Raw genomic sequence first — 23,300 nt, 5'->3', positions numbered from 1 at the left:
ATATTATTATTATTATTTTTTTGCTACTTGATATGCTAAGAGAGACTAGTTAACTAACTCTATGATAATATTTATTTATGTTCGCAAAGATAAGATGGATTAAATATTGAGATTAGAATCTCGATCAATCCGATATGTAAGGATGAGTTTTTCATATTAAGACATTGATTACATGTCTTTAAGTTCTTTCTAAACTTTATCTTTTTATTTTTATTATTTTAATATCTTATTTGTTTCTTCATCAAAATTTGTATATCATTGTTTTGCTCCAATAATTTAAGATGAAATTTCAATGAATTTTGGTTAGAATAATAATAATAAATTAATTTAATTAAAAATGATTAATTAACATGTTTTCTTAATAATTCAAGCATTTAACTATTTATCATCTAAATTGAGAATGGTCAGCATTTACTTCTAGTTTTGTCTAATTGTTCACTGTTTGATCTTTGTTGGATTAATTAGATGCATAATTTATGTGAATGAATATTGTACTAAATTTAAAATTAAAAAATAAGATATATTATAATTTGAGACTCAAAACCTAGTGTATTAATAAAAATATTACCAGTTTATAGATATTATTTAAAAATTTTCTTTTTTAGTGACAAATAAAAGAATATCAAATCTCATTATATTAATAATAATTTTAGTAGTTTAAAAACATTGCTTCGTACAAAAAAAAATGTCAAACTACCCGCTACGTAGATGATAGCTGTATATAACGGTGTGATGTCAAACTACCCGCTACGTAGATTGGGTAAATATAACGGAACGATTTTAGAATGTAACGCTTGGGCTGGGTGGCATCTATATAACCCGAGGGCCCACTCTGTTGCAATCACAACAACTTCTCTCCCCTCGCGCGCTCTCCTCCTCTCGGCTCTCGACTCTCGGCGATCTCGTCGTTCTGCGAAGGTCGGAACTGCTCTCCGACGAACACGAACGGGCACAGCTGCGAGGGTCCTTCCCTTCGATTTTTATTGCGGTGATCTCATTCCTTTCTTTTTTCTCTTGTTTCGTTTCGCTTGGTTCTTCATCCGTCGAAATTTTGATTAGGGTTCAGAATTTTTGTTGGTCTTGGGGTTCTTTTAATCGATTCTTGGTTGTCGACTTTCTTGTGGGAAGATCGATCTTTCTGGTTTTCTCGATCGTTTTTCGTCACCTAGCCAGTCTCGTTCTGGTTTCGATTGGAAAATATGTCTTCTTCGCGTTCTAGGCGTGTGGAGTACGACCGCTTCATCCCGTTCCGGTCGGCGATGGACATGGACTACGCACGCTTTGCCCTAACCGGGCCTTCGAGACCGCAGCGTGATGGTTCGAGGGAATCCCCATCGAGCGTGGCGTACCAAAAGCTTCTTGACGAGTGCATTTTGAAGAACAGGTCTCGTATCCTCGCTTTCAAGACTGCACCTGAAGCGTCGGCCAGCAAGCTGCCCGAGTTTGACGAGCCCATTCGGCCGCAGAAGAAGCAGCAGAGGCGAATCCCTAAAGAACCAGAGAGGGTTTTGGTAATCCACGGCTTGTTGGATGATAATGTTTTGAATATCCTCGACTGGGGAAGCAATAATGTGTTGGCGATTGGCCTTGAGGACGCAGTGTATCTCTGGGACGCTGCAAACGAGTCGACTAAGCTTCTACAACCCGTAGAAGACAGAGGACCTATCACTTGCATCCGCTGGTCGCCAGACTCTGCAGTTCTAGCTGTCGCATTTGGCAATTCAGATTTAGCCCTAATTGATCCAGCAACAGGACATATCGTGGATGGGATGGAAGATGAGAACCAGGCCCCTGTGTTGTCACTTGCGTGGAGAAGTAATTCAATCTTGACGGTCGGAAGATTTGATGGCACTGTTGTTGATTATGACTTTAGAAAGGATGACATGTTCATCTGTTTCTATAATGGGCATCGGCGTGGAGTTTGTAGTCTTAAATGGTCCGTGTTGTCAGGGCGGTATTTTGCGAGTGGAGGGCAGGACAAACTAGTGCACATATGGGATGCTTGCATGCCTGTCTCACGTGACCATCCACGTCAACGTCAATGGCTTCACAGGATCAGCAGCCACACTTCCATTGTGAAGGCCGTTGACTGGTGCCCAACTCGGAGCAACCTGCTGGCTTCTTGTGGAGGTTGCAATGATCATTGCGTTAAGGTTTGGAACACCGTTAACGGTGCTTGCTTGAACTCGATTGATGCTGGCTCTGAAGTTTGTGCATTGCTATGGGACAAAAACAAATCTGAATTACTGACCTCCCATGGTTCGCCGAACAATCAACTCACCTTGTGGAATTACCCATCCATGACGAGAGTGGCTGAGGTTTCCGGTCATTCATCCCGGGTTCTTTCCTTGGCTGGGAGTCCACTGGGAGGTGTAGTAGCTTCTGCAGCAACAGATGAGACAGTCAAGTTTTGGAATATCTTTGAGACTCCCAAAATAACAAAACCTGAACTGCCCTTTGCCCAATTTAATGTCATCATAAGATGAAAAGGTGGATAGGTGGAAATGATTAAGATTCCAAATGGAAGACTTCTCTAGTGCTTGGCATGAAGATCTGTTGTTGGTAACATTGCGATGGGAAGTTTCGTGGTGTCAAAGAGGCAGTACATTTTCATACAAGCGCATGGATTCGAGATCTTCAAATATGAGCGCAACCGCCTAAGGTAAGTTAGAAACCTTACAGCCTTTTACAGCATTTTAGTAGGCTTATTTACAACATGACTATCATTGCAGCTACGAGTCTGATTTTTGTTTCCTATTTATTGTTTATCATTTCATAGTTATCGATATGATTATTGCCCAATTGATGAAACATGTGGTCTATAATTTTTGCCCAATTGTTATAATCTAATTATGTGGTTTAAAGTGATTTTAATTTGCTTCTCTTGTGTTTCTTTTTTGTAAGTTACTATCTTTGTCTCATTTTTGTTTGAGAAATTTTGTGCAGACTATATATTTTGTTGTGTATGCTAATCATGCATAATTAGATCAAACTGATAGATGCTTATTGTTTTTTTTCTTTTGTGAGTTCAGATTTCTTATGATATTCAATATGGCCTTGATATTACATGAAGACATCACATTGCACACCTAGAAGAGTGTTTGACAATCGAGAGATCTATGCATTATGAGAGGTAATTGCCTATGGCCTTATGTTTCTATTTTTTCTTTCCGACTATAAGTTTCCTATGATATAAGTTAAACTTAAGAATTTTATATTCTTTTAGGACTATAAAGAAACTTTGAAGATTGAACTGTGTAGCTCTATTGCCAGAACAAAGCACTTGTAATATGGCCTTAAGTATCACATGAAGATATCACATTGCCAAAACAAACTTTGAAGATTGAACCGTATAACAAACTTCAGATTTCCTTTTCCTTTTTTTTTGAGTTGAGATTTTTTATAACATTCAATATGGCCTAGTTATCACATGAAGACATCACATTGCATATATAGAAGTGTGTTTGACAATCGTGAGATCTATGCATTATAAGAGGTAATTGCTTATGACCCTATGCTTCTTTTTTCTTTTCTAACTATAGGTTTCCTATGATATAAGTTGAACTTCAGAATTTTATATTCTTTTAGGACCATTAAGAAACTTTGAAGATTGAACTGTGTAGCTCTATTGCCAGATCAAAGTACTTTCACATGATGAATTTAAAATCTTGCTATGGTGTCTTTGCTAAATCTTTATTCACAGATACAAAGATATTAAAGCATCTTTGGATTTGTTTAGAGGGTGAAAATATGGAAACTTATGGTGTTGCACAACTATAATCATATTCAACAACTAAGAGATCTATGCATAATTTTGATCTAAGATTTAACTTCTTATGTCTTTAATTTTTGGGTGACTAAAGGTTCCCTAAAATATCCATTAGCCTTCAGATTTTTTATGTTCTTTTAGGACCATTCTAGAACCCGTGAAAACTTTTATTTGGTGTAGATATTATTTCACTACGGAGTACTTCATTTCACTTGAAATAGTGTTTTTTTTAATGTTTATTTGCATATACAAAGATACTAAAGCATCTCAGGATTTTGTTTAGAGGGTGAAATAATTTAGAAAATTGTGGAGTTGCAAAACTAGAATTGTGTTTGACAATCAAAAGACTGTTGATCAACCACTCAGATATTGTTTAAAAAACTGTTCATGAAATGAATAATTTTCAATTTGAAATTTTTTGAAAATAAAGATAAGTTCAGGAGTGAAATCCAAGCCTAAAATTTTTTGTTTTTAGTAAGATGTGTCATAATTTCTGTAGAAAGCAGTTATTCAACCTAAGAGAACTGCAAACCACAGTATATACCATAATAGTAAAGAGATACCAAACAAATAAATCTATGAGCTTGATAAAGGTGAGGCATTGTAATTCTGTTTATTATGTTTTTCCCTGTGAAATAAACAAAAATATCAAATTTATATGTCTTTCCATGAATAGATTATGTCTTCTGCAACATAGATACACTTCTGATCCTAAGATAGGGCTTGAAAAATGGTGTCAAATGGGATATAATGCAGTTCTAAAGTTTGGAAGTTAGCTTACTAGACCAACAGTTCATAAATGCTTCATTATAGTGATAGTGGAGTAGTTCGGGTCCTTCCGATTAACAAGATCTTCATTAAAGGTTTCGATTTGGATTTATCTTGCTGAATCAGCTGTAGTTGTAGCAGAGTGGTAACAATGTTCATGAGCTTGATAGACAAGCTTGCTTTGTTTTATATAAATGTTCACCAATTAATGACATGGCTACTATTTCAGTATTTTTTCAATTATGCTATTGTGGTCATTTACCACAAGTTTCAGCATCCAAGCACTATATCTGAAATTTGCCTTTGTAAGTATAACACCGACCTTTGAGTTGGTATTTCTTGTTTCCAACTTCCCTATTTGTTTACTGAGATTAAGGTAGTAGTAGCGGTTGTGATTATTTATTGCGATTCTAGTAATATCACATGTGGTACCAAGTTTGAATTTGACACGATAATTCCGATTGATTTATTTAAGTCATCATTTTTTTTAATAATCTATTCATGATCTTGTTGGTTGTAATGGAGAGACAAATTGAATATTGGGTAAGCATTTGAAGTTTCCATCACCAAAGTTACCATCCCTTCCAACACCTCTACCTCTGTGCCCCTTGCCATCATCATATATATCTTGTAAACTATCATTGGCCTTATGGACAAGGCTAATGCGGTGGAGATTGATGATCCTCAGAAAGCTCCAGAGCTTGATCGATACAAACAAGAAGCTGCAATGAAGCTCATGGCCAACGGTGCATGCACCCTTTGCAACACGGGGAAGGTGCATATACAACCTTCTTTTTCTCTTGATTAATGGTTGTTGTGTTTGAATTATAAAACTAGAAATCAGTTTTATGTTGTGAAATTATGCATTTTTTTATTGATGCGCATATGGTTAGCTCACCCTTATTATCCAGAATAATAATTATTCATATTGGTCAAATTTTGTTATTCTCCCCTCTGTTTCAAATGGTCTGAATATTTCGTACCTGATGTGGAGCCATCCATAAAAGATCCTTCTACTAGGTGCTTGTTAGTGTTTGACTTGAAGCCTCACACTTTGAATATAAATTTGAGAGAATTTGTAACATGATTGAACAACTAGTTTACTTTTTTTTTTTCAAAAGTGGACGACTTTATATAAAATCTCCAAGCTGATATGCTAGACATTGTTTGTCATAAATGAACTAACAAAATGAAAGAAAGCCGGAAGAACTCGCAAGACTGAATGTTACATCTTTGGACAATGTATCATTCGAACTAGAAGCTCAACTTAAACACACACTTTTCCTTCATTTGAATTAATGAATTGGTCCTCCCCTCTTTTTCTGTGCTTTCTGAACTTCTTAATGAAATATTTCAAATTGTTTTGAAGAGTTCAATTATTCCAAGAATTACTTCAATGCATTTTAGTGATATACTAAGTGAATTGGTTTTGCAAAAAACTTAGAAGTCATCTGTTATTTTTTTGTTGAGCCTGCATATGGATTTTAAGAAGGAATATAGACACCATTTTTAAGTTCCATCATATTTTTTCCTCTTTTTCCCCTTTTCCTCCATAAATTTACAGTAAGGGTCTTTCCATAATTGTCAATATTATAACAAATGTCTACTATTATTCATAACCGTCAATATTTTCAGCTTCATACAATGAGATTTTGCCTAATGTCACTAATTATAGATTAAGTTGTTTGCAAATTGTTTTATGCTTAAAGATATTTCACCTCCAACAATTTTCTCATAGATTGACATTTGTGATGCTTCAGTCATATGTTGAGGCTTACCTTTCATTCATGTTATGATCAAGACACATTGCTTTTTTTTATCATTCAGGGACAAAGAGACTTAGAGCATTGATGTTTCATTTACTGGAATTTGAGAATCAGGTTCAAGTATCCTTTCTTTATTGAATATTTTGGTTACTCCTTTACTAGAAAGTATCTATGGTGGTTTCTCAAATTTTATCATTGAAAAGTCTACTGCACTAATTAATTCTCTTTCTTGTCTAACTTCTGGCCTGCCTCTTAACATTCTGTAATCTTTTTATCAAATTAGTTATAATTACTAACAAAGAATTGTGACTTCTATTAGTCTTTCTGTTATGTAAGAAAGAAAAAAAGAGATCTTATCAAATTCTGGATTGCATTCTAGATATTGCTCTTCTATTACAGATCATTCATCAATAATATTTTTAGACATGTTTCGATTCCTTTAGACTTTGTTTTTTCTCCTTTTGTTATATTATTCATCAATAATAACATTCCATAATCTTTCGAACAAATTAGTTGTCATTACTCATTACTAACAAAGAATTGTGACTTCTATTAGTCTCTCTGTTCCGTAAGAAAGCAAAAAAAAGACCTATCAGATTCTGAAATTGCATTTTAGATACTTCTCTTTATTATAGATCATTCATTGATAATATTTTTAGACACATTTTGATTCCTTTAGACTTTGTTTTTTCTCCTTTATTTGTGTGTTTTCCACTTTGCACTATTCTGACTATATATTCTGTAGCTGATATTTAACTAATCGTTTTATCATTTAAAAACTGACAATTTATCATATTAATAATATAGGTTTTCCTACCTTGTTGGATTTGTATGTAAAGGTACTGAACATAATACCTTCGCTATTGATGAGTCACTTAAAGACTTCGCACGATTAGCTGTCGGACTTTCAGTTGTTGGCTCCACTTTTCAAAATTATTTTTTTTTCCACATTTGAACATGGGGCAGCAAATAGTTTCCTCATTGCTCTAAGTATGCATTTCTAGATGTCTAGAATTTAGGAGTATATTATTGTTTTGGTTGTCATGAACAAGGTTCGCAATATCGTACCGTACCGATGTTTCGACCTGGGCTCGGTACGGTACGGTACGGTGTACCGACTGGTACCCCCAGGTGCATCGAGCGGTACACCTAATTTCAGTCCGTTAAACCCTCCGAAAATACCTGAAAATAAAAAAAAAAGTTAGGATAGGGTTTTCAAGTTATAAATAAATATAGTAATAGTATAAGTTTAGCAAAATCAATGTAAATTAGGTAAGAATAGTATCACATATCTTTTTCGGGCTTTGAGGTAGTTTTGTTCGAGGTTCGTATTTCAGCCCGTTATAGATTGAAATATCTACAGAAAAATCATTTGAATTGTTAGACTATTTTATTACAATATAAACTCTAAAATTTAAATTAATTAAATAATTACATATGTAGATATACCTGATTGTTGATTTTACCATCAAAACGAACGACGGGTCTCCACCCAATCTAACATTGGCTCTGAATCTTCGTTTTAGAATTGGAGGTCAATGGGATCAATATGTTTCAAATATGTAATTTTAATCCAATATGATTTAAATTATGATAAAATCATCATTTATTTACACTAATTATACGATTAACATAGTTAATTTTTCACTAATTACGTCTCTTTCAACATTATAAACATGATAAATACCCTAATAGGTATTAAAGACATTGAATTGATATAAAATCGAATAAATTTCGATTAAATCATCATTAAAATGATTAATCACAGTATTAAATAACTTTAATAAAACTTAATAAAACTTATTTTACTATCATAAATATTATTCAATATTTAATATGCATGAAACACACTAATCATAATCTTAAAGATCTTAATTACTCTCTAATTAAAGAAATCGAATATATACCTCTTGATTAAAAAGCTCTTCCTTTTAATCTTCCCAAATTAGCCTCGATTGAATTTATAAATCGTTGTTTTGTAGAGTTTAGGAGAGAAAAAAAAGTTTGAGAGAGAGTTTAAGAGAGTATAATGAAATAGGGGAGAAGAATGACTTAAATAGAATGAGAAAGGGCTTCAACGGTCAAATTGACCGTTGGAGCACTGTAGCACTGCTATAGTGTGGTAACGATCGTTGGAGCATTGTAGCACTGCTACAGTGTGGTAACGATCGAAATCGACCGTTACCACTAGATATTACATCGTATCGTTCGATACGAGATTTTTTTGAATGTACCGCCCGGTAGCGGGCGGTCTGCGTACCGGTATGTACCGCCCGTACCGGGCGGTATAATTCGGTATTGCAGACCTTGGTCATGAATATAGAAATTCAGAAAATAAATCTATCTGAGATATTTTTTTTCTGCTGTTATGTAGTCCATTCTCTAATCTTATATAGGAAATATTTTATTGATGTCAGTTATCTAGTTTTACGTGACATGCCATATTTAGTAATTTGTGCATCTTTGTGTATTTGCCTCGTTCAAGATTCAGATTGTTCATTGTACCAACAACAACAAGAAGTGAAGATATCATGGGTAGCTACTATCATTTTCTAAAATGTTGTATGATTGGTTATAACCATTGAGTGTCATACAATTTCAACAATGGTGATTTTGATTTATTTACTCTCAAGTGTTGGTGCTATCAGTTTTTTTGGTTATGTTAATGTTGCTCTGAGCTAGGAACTAGGTCAGAGTTTTTTTAAAAAAAATTGAAGAGAATCTCAAGAAGTAAGAAATCATGAAGACAAATGTCCATCTTTAAATATTTTTGTGATTTTAAATGGAATATTAAATGCAAAGCTACCTTTCTTGTGATCTTAGAGTTCTCTCTTGGTGATTGTTATTTGTCATAGCTTGATAAGATTAGTAACCAGATGACACTCACTTAATATGGGTTGTTTCTCTTTTATTTTCAAAATTTGCTATCAAGTAGATGCTAATGCAGACAAATTCCAATGATTTATGACCTCTCCTCGTCCTTTAGGTATTAATGTTGGTGTGTTTGTCTTAATGAAATTTGGGACTCAATTGCTGATGGTTTCAGCTTGGTCATTTCTCAGATGATGGCGATTGCAATATGTGGATATGGAATTATGGGATAGTGTCACTTGGTAGAATGTTTTTTCTTTGATTATTAGCTCTTATGTTGTCTAGATTCAACTTCCAATAGCATTTTGTAGTGCTTGTGATCAAGATTTTAGTTATGCTCACTGATCCGAAGTTTTTGTTTATGTTCACTTATCCAAATTGAGAGATTTACATGAGCTCTTGAAATGTTGCTGAAGTCAAGTCTGCAATTTTGTGCCCTTAACATTGGAACTATAAATTTTTATGATGTGTTGTTAGCAAGAAGTTCTTATGCATTTATGATGCAATTATTACTATAGTTAATAAGGTTTTATAATATGGCATTTTATATTGTTTGCTATGCTTTAGCTAAATTGACTTTACTCAACTCGATACTCAAAGAACATCCTTGTGTAATTTTTACGGTCCTTTTTGCTTATCATGTTATTACTTCTAAAATAATTAATTTGTAATTCTATGATGGTAAATGTACAATGTGAAATATTAAGTGTAAATAAAATCTCACTCAAATTGAAATGACTAGCAAAGCAAATTGTAAAGGTATCGTACAAAGCTAGTTGTTAATTGGAACATATTTGTGCAGCATTCAACTGATATCTCAATAAAAGATGCTTCTTAATCAGGTTAAAACACATGTACTTATCCATACATTTTGAAGGTACACTCAATCAGTTACGTTTTGATATGGTAATTTGAAACTTTTATTTTTAGTCTCCATAGGTTAGGCTTTGTAGAATCACTAGATTTGGGTATAAAAGTAGATGCATAACTGAATCATGACACTTTTGGCTCATATCATATTATTTTTTATCACTAAATAGGAAGCTAGCTACTTAGTTTTGATGAACATCTTCTATTGTTTATAAAGCAAATTGTCATGCCCTGTAATTCTTTATGTTGTTTTTCTTCTTTTATTTTTTCATGTAATATGGTATCAAAACTTAATCGTTGACCCGTATGCTCGTCCCTCTTGGATTTGTATGCTATGTTTGTATGTAGTTGTTTTTGCTTTTCATGTACTTTCCAACTTCCATGAATGAATTGAATATTGGTACTAATTCTAACGCAATATGATGTGATATAACACAAAAGTACAAAAATTGTTAGTTGAAATCTTTAGGAATGTATAATATATTAATTAATGCTAGCAAATGATCGGATTGATGTTGTCAAATTGACTCTGTTAGAACGTCAATCCTTGTTGTCAATATATCATACCAACTCAGGCAGAACATCAATAACATCAATCCTTATTGTCAATATACCTTGGTTACTTTAATTATGGCTATCTAAAATCGAAACATGAAAAAAATATTGAGGAAAATAATTTGGAGTACATAAATTAATTTTTATGACTTTTAAACATAATACAGTTGTTTGAGGTAAAATTCCAAATTATTTTGTTCTGCGTAATGAAATTTGCCACCAAATTGAGAGTATAACTAAATTTCCTTTGTCATGAGAAAAAATAATAGATAATTTTAGAAAGAAATATTGATAACAATTAAGAAGAAGTTGACAAAACATATAACACAAACAAAACATATAAAATATTTAAAATAATTAGGAAAATATGATTTAATTGAAAGCAGTCTGAAAAATGTTTAAATAAGATTTAACACAATAAAAACATGAAAAATTAAAAATCTACTTATGTTGATAAAGATGTTAGAGAAATGTTTACAAATTTATGAAAATTAAAAATTTCACAAAAGTTGCCTTAGTCTAAGAATATATTTTCCTCAAATCTTGAAAGTCCATAATAGTTTATCACACAATCAAAATCTTCAAGGGCATTCCTATAGACTACACCTATTCGATCCAAAACATAGTTATCTAATAAGGGACATGACGAGTGCCTACTGGGCCTCTACCTGAACTTCATTAACTCAGACAAACATAGTTCACTCGATCAAGGATCTCTGCTAATTTCCTTGTCCTCAAACACCTATTGCATCAATGATAACATGTCTTCTTAGTTTTGATGTAATGCATTACTTAGCTTTTAAGGAATGAACATTTTGATTTTTTTAAAAATAGATGTAATTGAAATAAAGTTTACAAAAGGTAGAATATGGTGATTAGGAATACTTGTTAATTGGCTAAAATATGTTAATTGTTGCCATTTTGTGTGTCTTCATTAAGAATTAATTATAAAAAATACAGTTATCATTTAATAAATATAAGGCATTGTTAGAGATTACATTTTAGAGGAAGGGAGATGCATAGTTGAAAAGGTCATTTTATAAATATAAAGCAGTATTAGAGCTCAAATTTTAGCGCGAGAGAAGCATAGTTGAAATTTGAAAAGATCTACCAAGTTTTCTTTCTAGTCTAAAATATCACATTCTAAATAAAGACCTTAATGATGTTTGATGATGTCTATAATCTATTGTTTGGACTCTGGATTATAGTATCTCTTTCTCTTTCATTCAAATTTGTTAATGATAAAAAATGACTAATAACTTGTTTGTATACCAGGCAGAACATGTTGGTATACTATCTTATATACCAGTACCATACTACTCTGATATATTATTGAAACCGATATCGGACTGAGATTGAAAATATTATTTTTTGGTGTGTATTTTGTTTATTTCAATTTGTTTACAAGAGTAGTTTTGATTCATTTTTATGGGCATTAACTTTATTTCTGGTAACATGTGGAGTTTTACTGCAAGACAACTACGTAGTTTGCCAACATGGCAACCAATTTTAGTGACTAAGACTTTTAGTTAAAAGAAAGGGCTTTTCAATTTTAGTTATTTTGGGTTACATGAATGAACAAACAGTGTACTTTTTTTTCCCAAAAGTGGACAAATTTAAACATGCAAGATGATATGCTAAACATTGTTTGTAAAAAATGAACTAACAAAATGAAAGAATGCAGGAAGAACTTGCAAGACTCTGAACGTTTACATCTTTGGGCAATGTATCATTCGAACCAGAAGCTCAGCTTAAACACATACTTTACCTTCATTTGAATTAGTGAATTGGTCCCCCCTCTGTGTCTTTGTTAAGCCTTCTGAATTTTTTAATGAAATATTGCAAACTTGTTTAAAGAGTTCAATTATTCCACGAATTACTTCAATGCATTTCTGATTTTAGTAAGATGCGTCATAATTTCTGTAGAAAGCAGTTATTTCAACCTAAGAGAACTGTAAACCACAGTATATTTCATAATAGTAAAGAGATACCAAACAAATAAATCTATGAGCTTGATAAAGGTGAGGCATTGTAATTCTGTTTATTATGTTTTTCCCTGTGAAATGAATAAAAATATCAAATTTACATGTCTTTCCATGAATAGACTAGGTCTTCTGCAACATAGATACACTTCTAATCCTAAGATAGGGCTAGAAAACTGGTGCCAAATGGGATATAATGTATGTTCTAAATTTTGGAAGTTAGCTTACTAGATCAATAGTTCACAAATGCTTCATTATGGTGATAGTGGAGTAGTTCGGGTCCTTCCGATTAACAGGATCTTCATTGAATCTGAAGGTTCTGATTTGTGATTGTTTCAGTCTATGGGATTTATCTTGCTAAATCAGTTGTAGCTGTAGAAGAGTAGTAGCAATGTTCATGAGCTTGATAGACAAGCTTGTTATGTTTCATATAAATGTTCACCAATTAATGACATGGCTACTATTTCAGTATTTTTTCAATTCTGCTGTTGTGGTCATTTACCACAAGTTTCAGCATCCAAGCACTATATCTGAAATTTTCCTTTTGTAAGTATAACACCGACCTTTGAGTTGGTATTTCTTGTTTCCAACTTCCCTATTTGTTTACTGAGATTAAGGTAGCAGCAACGGTTGTGATTATTTATTGTGATTCTAGTAATATCACATGTGGTACCAAGTTTGAATTTGACATGATAATTCCGATTGAATTATTGAAGTCATCATTTTTTTAATAATATATTGATGGTCTTGTTGGATGTAATGGAGAAACAAAATGAATATTGGGTAAGCATTTGAAGTCTCCATCACCAAAGTTACCATCCCTTCCAACACCTCTACCTCTGTGCCTCTTGCCATCGTCATGTACATCTTGTAAACTATCATTGGCCTTATGGACAAGGCTAATGCAGTGGAGATTGATGATCCTCAGGAAACTCCAGAGCCTGATCAAGACAAACAAGAAGCTCATCGCCAATGGTGCGTGCATCCTTTGCAAGAAGGGGATGGTGTATATACCAAGGTTCGTAATACCGTACCGTACCGTACCGGTATTTCGACCTGGGCTCGGTACCGATACGGTACGGTATACCGAGCGGTACACCTAGGTGTACCGAGTACTGTAGCACTGCTACAGTACTACAGTACACTCGGACCGATAACAGTCGGTCCGCGTACCGACAACCTGTCGGACCGGTACGTACCACCTGTACCGGGCGGTATGGCTCGGTACGACAGACCCACTATATACAACCTTCTTTTTCTCTTGATTAGTGGTTATTGGTGTTTGAATTGTAAAACTAGAAATCAGTTTTATGTTGTGAAATTATGCATCGAAGAACAAGAGAATGAATGTCTGACAAATTACCAATGAGATCATCTAGTATTTTTTTTATTAATGCGCATATGCTTAGCTCACCCTTGTTATCCAGAATAATAGTTATTCATACTGGTCAGATTTTTTTTGTTTCCCTCGTGTTTCAAATGGTTTGAATATTTCGTGCTTGACGTGGAGCCATCCAGAAAAGATCCATCTACTAGGTGCTTGTTAGTGTTTGACTTGAAGCCTCACACTTTGGATAAAAATTTGAGAGAATTTGTACATGAATCAACAACCAGTGTACTTTTTTTTCCCAAAAGTGGACAAATTTATATATCCAAGCTGATATTCTAGATATTGTTTGTCAAAAATGAACTAACAAAATGAAAGAATGCAGGAAGAACTCGTAAGATTCTGAACGTTTACATCTTGGGGCAATGTATCATTCGAACCACAAGCTTAGTTTAAACACACACTTTACCTTCATTTGAATTAGTGAATTGGTCCCCCATCTCTCTCTCTCTGTTAAGCCTTCTGAATTTGTTAATGAAATATTGCAAATTGTTTTGAAGAGTTCAATTATTTCAAGAATTACTTCAATGCATTTTATTGGTATACTAAGTGAACTGATTTTCCAAAAAATTTAGAAGTCATATGTTAATTTATAAGTAAACCAAAGGGACGTCGCTTGTTTTTTTGCCCGCGTGGGAGAAGAAACCCTCCCCCCGCACCAAAAAGGGTGACGAGGCAATCGCCCCTTTTTATGTTATATATATATATATGTATATGTATATATATATGTATATATATATATATATATATATATATATATAGATATCAAATGTACCTCTCGGTATACAGTACCACATCGTACCGAACGAATCTCAAAACTCCGATATTGTATGAAATTTCAATCCTTATCCTCAACATTCATTTATTATTCATTATAATCCTTGTCCTGAACATATATTTGTTATTCATTATAAGTTTTTGGCTTTTGTATATTGGATCTTAAATTGCTAAACTAAAAATGTATGTATTGGAATGAAATCCTACAGAAAGAAACAAGATGTCTAATTAGTTTATGTCAACTAATCTAGACAAAAGTAAATAAATAATGGGTCGGACGGATAGTTTACATTATATGATTCAAGTTTCAAAAATTCTATATATTCTTGCAAAACTCTTAGGATATGCCGAAATAAAAGTTGCAATTGATCACGACAAGAAAAAAGATATAACTTAATTCCTCGATGGTGTGACAAAAATTGAACATTTTTTTTGTATTACAATATATGTCTCTTTAACTCAAGTCGTAATCAATTTAATTGTCTTCTTTTATATAAATTATTATCTGAAAGAGTCTTCCCGTATTTTCTTAATTTCTGATTTTTTTTATTTTAGTACACTTGTTAATGGAGCTATCTCTTGATCTTCCAAGGCATTCCCTCATTAAGATATTAGGACAAGCTACCCAGTTGATATATGGATCTAAAAATTGAATAAAAGTTACATAAAGATTGCATCTTTCATGAAACAAATAGGATAAATATTTATATAGTTGGGTTTCCTTACCACAAATGGAGTACCAATAGACTAGGTTAATTAAAAATGTTCTCACCTTGAACGTTAGGCAGGAGGCAAGGTTAGGAGGAACAAATTTAAATGGACAAATTTATCTTATATAAGTATGTTTTAGACGTAAATAAATTTTTGCTTAGTTGTAAACAAGATGAAACATGTTCAATCTAGTAGAGTTATTATGTTGATGTGAATGCCTCAATCGAGAACTTCATTTTCTCTAGGATTTTCTGCATTGGAAGTCGTTGTGTCATAGGTTAGTGATATGTTTAGAGATGGCTATGCTTAATTTCCCCCTTTCTCCACCAAAATCACAGCCATAGAGAAAACAAACTTTCTTATGTTTTTATGTGTTGGCAAAAAAATGTTTCTCATTGTTAGGTTTAAAAAAGCGAGTAGTGCCATGATTCAAAGGCCTCTTTGTTGTCTAATTAGACAGAAGTATACTTATTTTTCGGATCTACAATTGTCACTTTTAAATTCCTTCTAGGTGTTTTAATTTTGATCTTTCTCAAAGAAAATTAGTTTCTTTACTTGATTTCTTGTTATGAGTACCAATGTTTCTAACACCGCCAATGTCGGTCCCAAGCCCGAATGAAAAAGGTGGAGGGTTGCTTAAGGCCATAAAAAGCTAGTGTTGAAAACATGTTAGTACTCATAAGCATGATCCTAACTGTTTCATGGTAAGACTAGTCCGTCACAATAAATTGATGCAACGTATATTGACCTCTCCAGTTATTATGAGAAATAGAGTTTTCTGTTCCTAATTCTAACATTTAAAGTGCCCATTAGTTCTTTAAATCAAGGTCTGCAATACCGAATGATACTGCTCGTACCGAGCGGTACATACCGGTCCGTCAATAGATCAGTACACGGACCGCCCGCTACCGAGCGGTACCATCAATTAAGGCATTATCGTTATCGATTGAGGTGTTATTATCGACGGTGATCGAGGGAGAAGAAAGAAGAGGGAGAAGATGAAGAAAGAAATAGGAGAAAAAGGTAGAACCTGGATGTCACCTCTCTCCTCCTCGTCTGTCGACTTCTCATCTGTGCGCGGGAGAAGATGCATCGGCTTGTGGGGCGGAGAGAAGCGAAGATTTTTTTTTTTTCTTCTCTTCTTGGGTAATGTCGCCTCGGGCATCATCGCAATATTTTTGTTTTTTAGATTTTGTAATTTTTTTTTATCTGCGACGTCGCCCCGCATAGAGGTAAACTGTGCGGTTTACCTATATATATATATATATATATATATACACACACACACAGCGGTATACCAAAATATACCACTCGGTATATAGTATCATACCGTATCGAATTAGTCTTGAAATTTTGGTATGGTACAAAATTTCAATCCTTGATTTAAGTGACTTCTTTTATGGACTAACATGCAAATATCGGGACTGTGTAACTTATATATCATGAACTAGCATTGTCCATAATGTAAGTTACTCATCTAAGAAACCAACAAGTATGCTTTCTATGGATGATAATTGTTAGGACGGGAAACCACAGCATGTGGATAAGGTTCTTAATGGTGAAATTTTATAGGTTGGATCAAGGTATGCAATACCATACCGTATTAGTATTTCGAGGTTGGCTCGGTATGGTACAGTATTGTATACCGAGCGGTACGCTAGGGTGTACCAAGCGGTACACCTAATTTAGGTGTAAGACCCTCCGAAAATACCTAAAAATAAAAAAAAAAGTTAGGATAGGATTTTTAAGTTAGAAATAAATATAGTAATAGCATAAGTTTAGTAAAATCAATGTAAATTAGGTAAGAATAGTATCACATATTTTTTTCAGGCTTTGAAGAATATCTTATGCAAGGTTCGTATTTCAATTCAGTACGGATTATCCTTATGTAAACATACCTCTTGATTAGAAAGTTCTTCCTCTTAATCTTCCTAAATTAGCCTCGATTCAATTCACAAATCGTTGTTTTGTAGAGTTTAGGAGAGCACAAATGTGAAAAAAAAAGAGTTTGAGATAGTTTAAGAGAGTATGAGAATGTAATGGAGTGAAATAGAGGCGAAGAAGGGTTTAAATACCATAAGAAAGGGTTCCAACAGTCAATTTGACCATTGGAGCACTGTATCACTATTACCGAGCGGTTTTAAATATTTCTTCCTCTTACTGTAGCATTGTAGCACTCTAGCATGTTCTATCTGGTAGCGGGCGGTTCGCGTATCGGTATGTCGTCGGATCGGTACGTATCGCCCGTACCGGGTGGTACCATTCTAAATTGGTTGGATCAAGATTGATAATCCTTGGAACATGATGAGATAAACTACTCCACTCTATTTGACTTTGTGAACTAAAACTTGATGGTTAATTTTTTTTTTAACTTTTTATTGGCAACTGCAATGACATATATGAATCTCCAATTGAATTGTGAGAGACACGATGGCTATGCAGGTCCATTTCTCAAAGGATTTGGACTGCCATTTACAAGGACAAGTCTCCACATTGTTAGTTACAGATGTTCTTCTGTTTCTTCTTTGCATTTTGTTCTGTAATATTTTGTGTCAAACATTGAAATAATTATAGATGATGTGTTCCATATTACTTAATAGAAATTCTTTTGCTTTTTGGCTTTCCACGTGTTCAAAAGTGTTCTTTCTTAGTTTAGAGGATTCCACAATAAGTTTATGAAGAAACTAATGTTAATTAAATTATTTTTTCATGCATATTATGTGAATGGATATTGTTTCTTATCAAATCAATTTACAACCTGATTTGGCAATTTTGTACTTGAATAGTTGGGTCTGTCTTCAATATTTGATGAAATTGTTAAAACTGAAGTAACTAGGCACATGCAACTTAATGATTACTTGAGCTTGTTTGGGGAAGAATTCAAATGAACTGAAGATTATTAGGATGCTTCTTATTTGAATGTCTTGGATATATCTGCAGCGGAAGAAGGCAGTCCTCATGTCTTATTTGGATGTGCTTCACAAGTATGTTCTAAATGATCACCTACCCTATAATGTTTTTTAAACTAATTATCCTGTTTTTTTTCCTATTGGAATAACTTTTAGCCACCAGGAGTCTGCTTCTGTAACTAAATTGCCGAGTGTTTACATTCTTTTATAATGAATAGATAGCTTCTCCTGTTCTGCAAATTGGCTAATAGTAATTCAAATTTTTCGTCCCTATTACCACTTATACAAGCACTGCTTCCAGGTGAAAGGTCTTTGTTTTAAGTTAAAACTTTTAACACCTTTTACTAGTTTATATATTAATTAATTTGGATGGATTCTGATTTCCTTTTATTTGATGGCACGTCTTCCTCCAATTAGCCTCCTAAATCAAGTTGATGATAGTTTTTCTTTGTGGAAACATCCTTCTGTCCAGCATGCTCTCTCTCAGGTTCAGTAGTGATGCATTTGGGTGATATACGTTACATGCACTTGTATTCTTATCAAAAGTCTCAACAATTCATATTAATCTGTTGTTGCAGATAATAATAATTTCATCGTCATCTTCTTAATGCTTGTGCGGGCTATCTGTCTTCATTCTTATCATCTCGTGTTTGTTAGTTTCATACCAAGTTTAATTATGAATAGACAACTTACTTTTGGGCTTTCTAAGTAAGCATTTATTTTTCAATCTTCAGGCAAAAGCAGCATGTGTATTGATTGATTTATGCTTTGGACCATTATCACCATGGATATATACAATTACTGCAAAGGTTTCATCTTTTCCCATAATAAGTCTACATATTAAGTCAACAACTTGTATTTTTGTAACTGCATCGACCCTTTTTCAGGTTGATCTTGCAATTGAACTTCCGGAGGACCTCTTGGTGTTATTCAAGTAATTCCATCATTCTTCTTGTTTTTATTATTGTTATGAAGGCTTAATTCTTTATTATAATGAATGCTCCTTTGGTTGGTTGGTTGGTTATGAAGTCATGGATACAAGTGCAAGATATTGATATGATGGATATGGGCATGTATCAATGTATAATGTTTACTATTTAATGTGACAAAATTTGGTATTTATTTAATGTTAGAATAGGTAGATGTATATAAATCATGATTCATCATAATTAACCTATTCATAATGAAAATATATAAATAATGTTTGGTGAATTATCTAACGTAAGCAATTAAAACTATCTATGTTTGATGAGTACTTGATCATTTCTTGGTGCAGATCTGACTTTTTTTGTGTTCAATACATTGTGATTTATTGTGGATGATCAAATTATCAATCATTAATTTTCTCGTGAAATAATCTTCTCATTTTGAGAAAAATGTTATTTGATTTGAACATCATAGCCCTAGCATAACAAAGACTATGAAGTTCAAAGGCAATTTGTTCTGCTGTGGTATAATATTTGATGATGATTGTTCAGATGGCAATTAGTTTCACCATTTGATGATGTATGATAATATTTCAAGTTTGCCAGCAGTGGTTGATGATTGTCGAACTATGTCATGCTAGTATAATACTAGCATGGTGTTTGGTTTTATTCCAAGGATGTCCCTGAACACACAATCAAGCACAAGGCTTGTTCTAGCCATATGTTTAAACCGTGCTGATCGGCATGTATTGTACTGACATGACCATCCTGATGAACTAAAAAAACACTTTCTATGACCTAACATAGATGTTATTTTGTGATCCATCTATTACCTTATTGTGAAGATTCCAACAATATCAGTCATTTGTACACTTGAATAAAACCTTGATCTCTTGAATTTGATCATGATCATGATAGCAGTTATTGTGAAACTGAAAATTTTGTCTGTTGGATTATAGTTTTCCTTTTTTTCTAGAGTGCCAATAAAGAACCTACTGTTTGAGTGTTCTGATGATACAACTATGACACAGCCTTGTACAGAGTTCTTTGGAGTGTTGTGCTCAACTCTTATGGGACTTTTATGGACCAATATAACTACTGTTGTGGCTTGGAAAGCTATATATTTCTTAATGGGTAGCAGATTATTTTTTACATGTTTCTTAGATAACAATATACACTTAAAATATACACTTCAAATCCTGTGAATGCAAGTCCTTTAGTTCTAGTTACTGTCATTTAGTACTTTTTAGTTCATGAACCCTGTATGTGACATCCATCTTTCATCTGTGTGTGCTCAAGAAATTATGAATTTCATCACAATGCCCCGGTTATTATCCAATTTCACTAACAGTTATGTCCAGGATACATCTTGACTCTATGATTTCGCAGAGCTGATTTTATCAAGATTACAAAATAGGATAATAAGTTGTATCACATATTATAATTTATAGACTGGCCAAGGACCTTGCATTTGATTAGGTACTAAGATCTTACTGATACTTATTGCATTATGATCTTAATTTTTTACTGATTTCAACAGGCTTTTTTTGGATATGCACAATTGGTCAAAAAAAAATCAGTTGGGTTCTGATGCAATACCTTGTTTCTGTGGCATGTATCTAGCAACAGGTTTTAGTATGAAAATGTCTCTTTGTGAGTTCCACACATTGCAGCTACCAACATGCATGTGACAGCTCTCTTGCACACTTTCACTATGTTGTTTCTAAGACTAATGAAGTTTTAGTTCCTGATTGTTTTTAAGGTACAATAAAACATTTTCTTTATCGAACCATATATTCTAACTTCTAAGAACCTACAATGGAATATTTTTAGTGTCACATTTTCTGCAGGCACATTTGACGAAAAGAGCATTTCCTGTTATTTACTTATGGTGGATCATGTTTCTTATGTAGGATAAGATTTTTTTCATGTAGCTTTTATGCATGAAACAATAAGGATCCTACCTGTGAATTTGGAATTAGCTATGGTTGGTTTATTCAAATCCCGCAAGTCCTTTAGTTCTAGTCATTATCATTTAGTACTTTTTAGTTCATGAACCCTATATGTGACATCCATCTTTCATCTGTGTGTGCTCAAGAAATTGTGAATTTTGTCACAATGCCCCAGTTATTATCCAAATTTTATCTACTTCCTCCTGAATAAAAATTCAAGAAAAGGAAAAAAAATCTTGATACACTTTCGTATGACAGATTATGCACTTATTTTCATGCTTCATGTTTGGTTGACTTTGTTCATAATGTCCCTACCAGGTGTTTTCATAATTTGCTAGCCATGCTTATGTTGCTTTGAAGCAAGGTATACAATTTGAATGGTACCGCTCGGTACGGACGGTATGTACCAGTCCGACAGGTTATCGGTATGCGGATTGTCCGTTACCGCCCGGCACAGCTCGGTAACGGTCGATTTCGACCCTTTCTCATGTTTTTAAACCCTTCTTCTCTCCTATTTCACTTCATTTTATTCTCACTCTCTTAAACTATCTCAAACTTTTTTTTTCTCATATTTGTGTTATCCTAAACTCCATTACACCTAAATTAGGCGTACCGCTTGGTATGTCATACCGTACCATACCGAACCAACCTCGAAACACCGGTATGATATGGTATTTCAATCCTTGCTTTGAAATATATCTTGTTGGTCTTGTCTGGGCATATGGATGATGTACTGTCAAAATATAAGGTTTGACCTATTGAAGTATCAAGCATAATTTTGCTTACTCTTTCCAGTCAGATAGATGATGCTTTTACCATCCGTGTAGGAATTTGAACATAGGCTTCTATTTCTTTTGGAGATGCTAGAACCCTTCCTTGATCTTGTGATTACTGGAACAAAGAATACAACTTCTGCTTATGATATACACTTGGAGAAATAGAAGAACTGTTGTATTGCATTCAATGTTATATGTACTGCATTATGAAGGCCTGCCATTCTTCCTTTTGTGGAATCTGAATGTAGACGTGGATTTATCGCACCAAGGTCTACTGTAACAGTATATGATAATATCATAGGAAAAATAAAAAAAACTTTAACATCTTTATAGTTTATACTTTATAGTGCTTATTTTTGGAGATGCAAAGAGAGAGAATGAAGTGATCGGTGAAGACTGTAGTTTAAAAAGATGTGAGAGTCAAAAAAGAAGAAATTATTTTTTGTTTTTTTTTTCCTGTAACAAAAAGAATATTATCAAATGCACCTTGTTGGTTGTTACATTACTTGGTTTTCATTTAGCTGACAATATACTGTCTTCATTGTCTTTCTATATTGCAGTGTACTCCTTTTTGTTTTGGGGCCACATATGCCATTTCCTTCAGATATTGACCTTTGCAAATGTTCATTTCCTAAGGTGGCTGATCAAGAGTCTTTAGCTGTTTCTTCTGACTTTGTGATATGTTCTCATGGGGCTTCTAGCACATCCAGTAATCCGGATGAAGCAAAGAGAAAGATTGATGCATCTAAAGCTGCCACTAGAAAAGATGTACTCCAAGATGCTAATCTGTAGTTTGCTCCTAGAGATCTGTCAAAAATTGTTCTGACAAGTGTTTCAAATTATTTTACTGGGGACTGGATCAGATTGAATTTCGGTTGTGGTGTTTCAGAGGTGAATAAGATTTCAAATAACAACTTTCAGAATATTGGTTTCTTTGCTGATTACTTGTATTCACAAGCATATTATCTACAACTTGTAAACTATCAAGATTCGGTATATAGGGCTTCCCAATTTGAACATTTGACAGTTGATTTGTGTTCCCAGCATGACATGACCCTAGAAAGCCATGAAGCTGCAATAGAAGCCATACTCTTGGCTACAGAATGTTATGTCAACTCATTCTTTGAAAATCATTGGATCCAAATTCAAGAATAAAAATGGATTAGTGGTGTTTTATAAAGACCTTAAGAGATGTAATGTCAATCTGGAGACAATAGCTTATCTTGAAAGTAAAAGAGATATAACCGTTCTACAAATTCTGCTTCCGCTAAACGGGACCTC

General features: G+C 33.6%; 1 protein-coding gene across 5 annotated transcripts; it reads left to right on the top strand.

The window, feature by feature from the left end:
* Positions 1 to 861: 861 nt before the first annotated feature.
* Positions 862 to 23,045, top strand: LOC135629590 (uncharacterized). 5 transcript variants are annotated; one of them, XR_010493286.1, is made up of 8 exons: positions 862 to 2,662; positions 3,033 to 3,133; positions 5,226 to 5,312; positions 6,365 to 6,417; positions 19,100 to 19,174; positions 19,253 to 19,299; positions 21,562 to 21,704; positions 22,580 to 23,045. XR_010493286.1 is itself a non-coding variant. In XM_065137165.1 (7 exons), exons 3-7 carry the CDS (start codon positions 5,288 to 5,290, stop codon positions 22,809 to 22,811), a joined length of 432 nt encoding a protein of 143 aa, XP_064993237.1. In that variant the 5' UTR covers positions 862 to 2,662; positions 3,033 to 3,133; positions 5,226 to 5,287; the 3' UTR covers positions 22,812 to 23,045. The 5 variants fall into 4 exon arrangements, 1 of the variants encoding a protein (XP_064993237.1); XR_010493287.1 differs by having other exon boundaries at positions 21,562 to 21,710; XR_010493285.1 differs by lacking the exon at positions 21,562 to 21,704.
* Positions 23,046 to 23,300: the final 255 nt, after the last annotated feature.

Source organism: Musa acuminata, chromosome BXJ3-1 (genome assembly GCF_036884655.1).
Source record: "Musa acuminata AAA Group cultivar baxijiao chromosome BXJ3-1, Cavendish_Baxijiao_AAA, whole genome shotgun sequence".
NCBI classification, from domain to species: domain Eukaryota; kingdom Viridiplantae; phylum Streptophyta; class Magnoliopsida; order Zingiberales; family Musaceae; genus Musa; species Musa acuminata.
This window is presented reverse-complemented; position numbering and strand designations above follow the sequence as displayed.